Below are 4,395 nucleotides of genomic sequence, written 5' to 3'. Positions count from 1 at the left end.
CGGTGAGGCACCCACCTGGTGCTAACGCCTCCCTGCTGGGGTGTTCATGCCGGCCCTTTTCCTTCCTGCAAAACCAGCGGCGGATGGAGGACTTGATGCCCTTCTTCTTTGGGGCTTTGTGCAGCGAGTCCTGCCTGCTGGTGCTGCTGCTGGGGTTGTGCTCGGGGTTGTCCGCAGAGCCTGTCGAGCTTTGGGGAGAGAAAACAACCTTTAACTGGCAGCCTCGTGCAAACACACACCCCTCCACAAGAGCTACTGAGAGAAATGGGCACCCAGCAACACGCGTGCCTCAACCTCGCAGCAGACAGTGGAGTCTCCTTCACCAAACACACTCCACACGAGCAATGCAGGCTCCCGGACAAAGAAAACCGCCCCAGGAAGCTGAGATTCTCTGCCTCGAGCTCTCCCCTGAGGAGGGCTTCACTCCAGGCCAGCTGGTGCACAGGGTGCCCCGACACTCCCTCAGGGTCGCTGCTCGGCAGGTGACAACGCTCCAGGAAAAGGCGAGCTCCCCTGCTCTGGGCGGACCCCTGCCTCCTGCAGGGAGACCGTCCCTGGCCGTGGCAGGAGAGCTATGGTCACCATGTAGGGCTGGTGGTCAAGTGCCCACACGTGCCCTCCAGCGCGTGCTGCCTGGCTCAGGACGGGAGCTCAGGTGGTGGTCTGAATGAGGGCACTGTGAGTCACAGGAGGGGACAGAGTCTCCTGAGAGGAGACCCCTGAGGAAAAGGGAGGGACCCTCAAGAACGAACCCGAGGGGCATGGGGCCGTCACCGTCAGGACGTGCCACAGGCCTGGCAGACCTCTTTCAAGAGCATGAAGAAAGCTCCCACAGGTGTCAATCTTTAGAGAAGGACATTTTCTAAAATCACTGAGGTCACTGAGCACTTCGTCCCCAGCACCTGAAGTTCACAACTAAACATGGGCACTGAACCCACTCTTTCAACACAAGAGGTGCAGGGCTCCTGAAACTGACGACGCCCATGCAGGCCGCTTACTTGTGGGCGTCCCTAATGTCCTCTTGGTTGGCTGTGCGCAGTGAGCCTGTGTGCAGGCAGTCCAGCCGAAGGGACCACGGCATGGCCGGGGTCGAGGTTTCAGATTTGATAGCAGACTCGTCATCTCCTACCTCTTCCCGTAAAGCTGGCAGCTGAGGGAGTGAGGTAAGTGTAAAATTGGCTAACAAAAGACTGTTTTGAAAATGGCAATCACACAGGCTTTACATTATAACCAGAATCTTATCTGAAAATCTATTAGGTATGCTTTCCCCCAAGTACAAAAAAAACCCCTTGTTCTAGCTTACTGCCACCTTAAAAGACTGTCTTGTTCCAGAGAAGCGGGGCTATGGGGCAGTGAGAGTATCTGACTGAGTGCAGATATCCTGAACTGGAGCCTCCCTGCAGGTGGGCTCCGCCCTCCCTGGAATCCAGCAACCAGATGGCCCTGCCGGGCAGGACAGCAGAGCGACGTTGGCCCCGTGAACCCTGCATGGCAAGAACTGCCCTGATGAAAGGACTGTGCTCATCACCAGATACTGCTCAGAAGCACCACAGCTAGAGTATGAAACCTCTCAGCAAAGCCGTCCAGACCTTTCTGTTTGAAGGAGGAAAAGATACAGCTTGTGCCACCACCCAAGATCTTTTGGAGAGATGATACAGGTTACTGGAACCCATGACAACAAAAGAAACACAGAAAAGGTACCTAACCCCTCCACGTGAACACCATGCACCTGGATCACATTTCTCAGTAACATACAGACTGGGGGCTACCCACTGAAGTACGGACACGCAGGTCGAGCATCATTCGCTCAGCGTGGTCTCCATAAAGCACCCCCAGGTCTTCACTACGAGATGATCCTCTATCACCCAAAAGGGGTCGGAGGTTCAAAAGGGAGGAGATATATGGGTACCTATGGCTGATTCATGTTGGGGTTTGACAGAAAAGAAAATTCTGGAAAGCAATTATCTTTCAATTAACTAATAAACTAATAAAAACACAAAAAGAAGGTGATCTCTCCTGGACTCCCAGCTTTTCTGCTGGTCTTGGGTGTGAGGACAGGAAGGACAGTGTAGGGAACAGATTAACTCCTCAGGGTCCAGACAAGTCTCACTGATACATCTGGGTCTGTGGTTAAGCCAGGGGAAGTTTTAGCAGACATGCATGGCATGTAGTTTTATAAACAATCAGTGCGTTGTTTTAACCAACTAACCTGTGCCTTTTCAGTGGGATTCTGTAAAGAATACTGATCCCGTGCAGCTCCACAGGAGCTTGGTGACAACAAAGTGACTTAGTGCAAAATACAGCTGAACTTGTTTAACAGCAGCTGGAATAACTTGGTACCCTCCCCTGCGCTCTAACAAGAACCCTCCGACAACAGAAACCTACAATGGCTAGAAATTATCCACATGGAAAGGAACAGGGATCAATCTCAAATTCAAGTTAAAATAAGCATTTCTAGAAATCAGAAAACAATGAACAGAGCAGGGAAGTGACACACCTGGGGTGACTATGGACTCAGTGGAGACAAACACCCGCCTCAAGGTCAGGGACCACGGCAGCCCCTTAACCTGGGCCTCCTCCTGAGAAGGCCTCTGGGTCCTCAGCCTGGCCGCCCTCCCCCAGGATGGGAGCCACCCCACTGGTGCCCACGTGGCCAGGATGGGGAGCACCGTGTCCACTTAACAGGAGGGCAAAGCAGGCCACAGAGCGGGCGAGCGGCACACCCAGGTCACCAACCCCATGGGAATGGCGCTGCTCGGCAGGGCCCAACAGAAGGGCTTCCGGGCACTGAGCTGCCTGAACTGGAGCGCAGCCGCCCCAGTCCTGCGGGAAGGGCCAGGAGTCCTCGGTCAGTGGGCTGGGAGCAGGAGAGGGACAAGGAAGGCCAGCCCTTGGGGCAGTGGACTCCGACAACCGGGGCTCATCCAAGTGACCCGAGGGGAGAGGCAGCGAGCTCCCTCCTGAGGCTCCCTCCATCAGGGATGCCGTGATGGACACGAAGGCCTCTGGAGGAAAGCGGGCTGGACGGCACCACGGTTACATGTCCAGGCTCTGATCAGACCATTCTGCACCGCGCTGCTGGGTGTGAGAGCCCGGGCAGGGTGCCCGGCCTCGCTAAGCCTCAGTGTCCATGTCTCCTGAATGGGGAGAGCAGCAGCCTGGACCTCACCTGGGGATGAGATGACAGACTCGGAAAGCAGGTGCCCGGTGCACAGAGTCTCCTGCACACTGCTACCCACCATCCTTAAATGGCTTCCCACAAATCTAACATCTATGGCTCTCATTCAGTCATTTCTTGTAAGAAAACACCAAGCGGAAATTCCATGGTGGTCCAGAGGTTAAGACTTGGCACATTCACTGCTGGGACACTGGTCTGATCCCTGGCTGGGGAACTGAGATCCCATAAGCTGTGCAGAATGGCCAAAAAGATAAGGAAAGGAAATTCAAAAAATAATAAATAATACTATGTCTATTATAAGCAACCATGAGATGATCAGAAGGCATGCAATGGGAGAAAGGGAAACTGTTACAACTGTCCCAACGAATGACCTATTTCCAACAGAACCATCAGCACAGTTTAAGTGGTGGGTGAGTTTCATTACTTCCATTAAAACATCATTCACCAGGACATAACCACACAATGTTCATTCACGTTCAACAATAAGGACTCTTTAATACTTCATAGAGAAAGAAAGGCCTGCTAAATAACTAAATAGTTTACCTTTTGACGCTGCTTCTTAAATCACTAGGCTGTTAGATGCATGCAAAGAAATGAAGAGAAACCAGATTCATTGTGACTTTGAAGCTAACATTTCAAGCATCCATATAGGCAAATACAGGAATGCAAAAATGATGGCAAACATGTAAGTGACATGAAGATTTAGTGAACACGTGACTGCAAACAAGATATTTTTTTGACCAGAGAAATTAAATAAGCTATTCAAGATTTCCTAGAGAAACACTAGAAATTATTACTCAGGAAGATACAATTCTATTACATCATCATGATTTAGTAAAGCACAGGATTCTGTACAACAAAGGCCCTTAACAGTTGTCTATTCTCAGGCAAACTTCTCTGTAAGTTAGTTTCCCTTAATAAAAAACATGTTATACTTTAAATTAGTAAATTAACTGATGAGGAAGTTACCATAATACCTATTTTAACATTGAACGAATCTAACCACATATTGGACATGAATGTAAAATCCTGACATAGGATTTGATTTAAAACTTCTCAAAATAAATTCATTAAAACAGGTTCCCTGTGAAAATATGTAAAAATGAAACCTACCATAATAGCAGGTGCAGTCTTTACATTTTCTTAACCTTAAAAGATACTTTTCTAAAGAGGCTAATAGAGACATTCACTGTGCAAAAGCTGATGAGATTTACAGT

At 50.0% G+C, this 4,395-nt stretch overlaps 1 protein-coding gene across 1 annotated transcript; it reads right to left on the bottom strand.

Annotated features, from left to right (window-relative positions):
- Positions 1 to 15: 15 nt before the first annotated feature.
- LOC120859513 (liprin-alpha-1-like) lies at positions 16 to 1,938 on the bottom strand (the record flags this gene model as incomplete). The annotated part of the gene is made up of 3 exons (XM_040235596.1): positions 1,786 to 1,938; positions 999 to 1,150; positions 16 to 188 (listed from the first exon to the last, which is right to left on the bottom strand). Coding segments are annotated over exons 1-3 (343 nt in total), but the record flags the coding sequence as incomplete, so codon positions are not given.
- Positions 1,939 to 4,395: the final 2,457 nt, after the last annotated feature.

This window comes from Oryx dammah, unplaced genomic scaffold, assembly GCF_014754425.2.
Source record: "Oryx dammah isolate SB20612 unplaced genomic scaffold, SCBI_Odam_1.1 HiC_scaffold_1343, whole genome shotgun sequence".
NCBI classification, from domain to species: domain Eukaryota; kingdom Metazoa; phylum Chordata; class Mammalia; order Artiodactyla; family Bovidae; genus Oryx; species Oryx dammah.
This window is presented reverse-complemented; position numbering and strand designations above follow the sequence as displayed.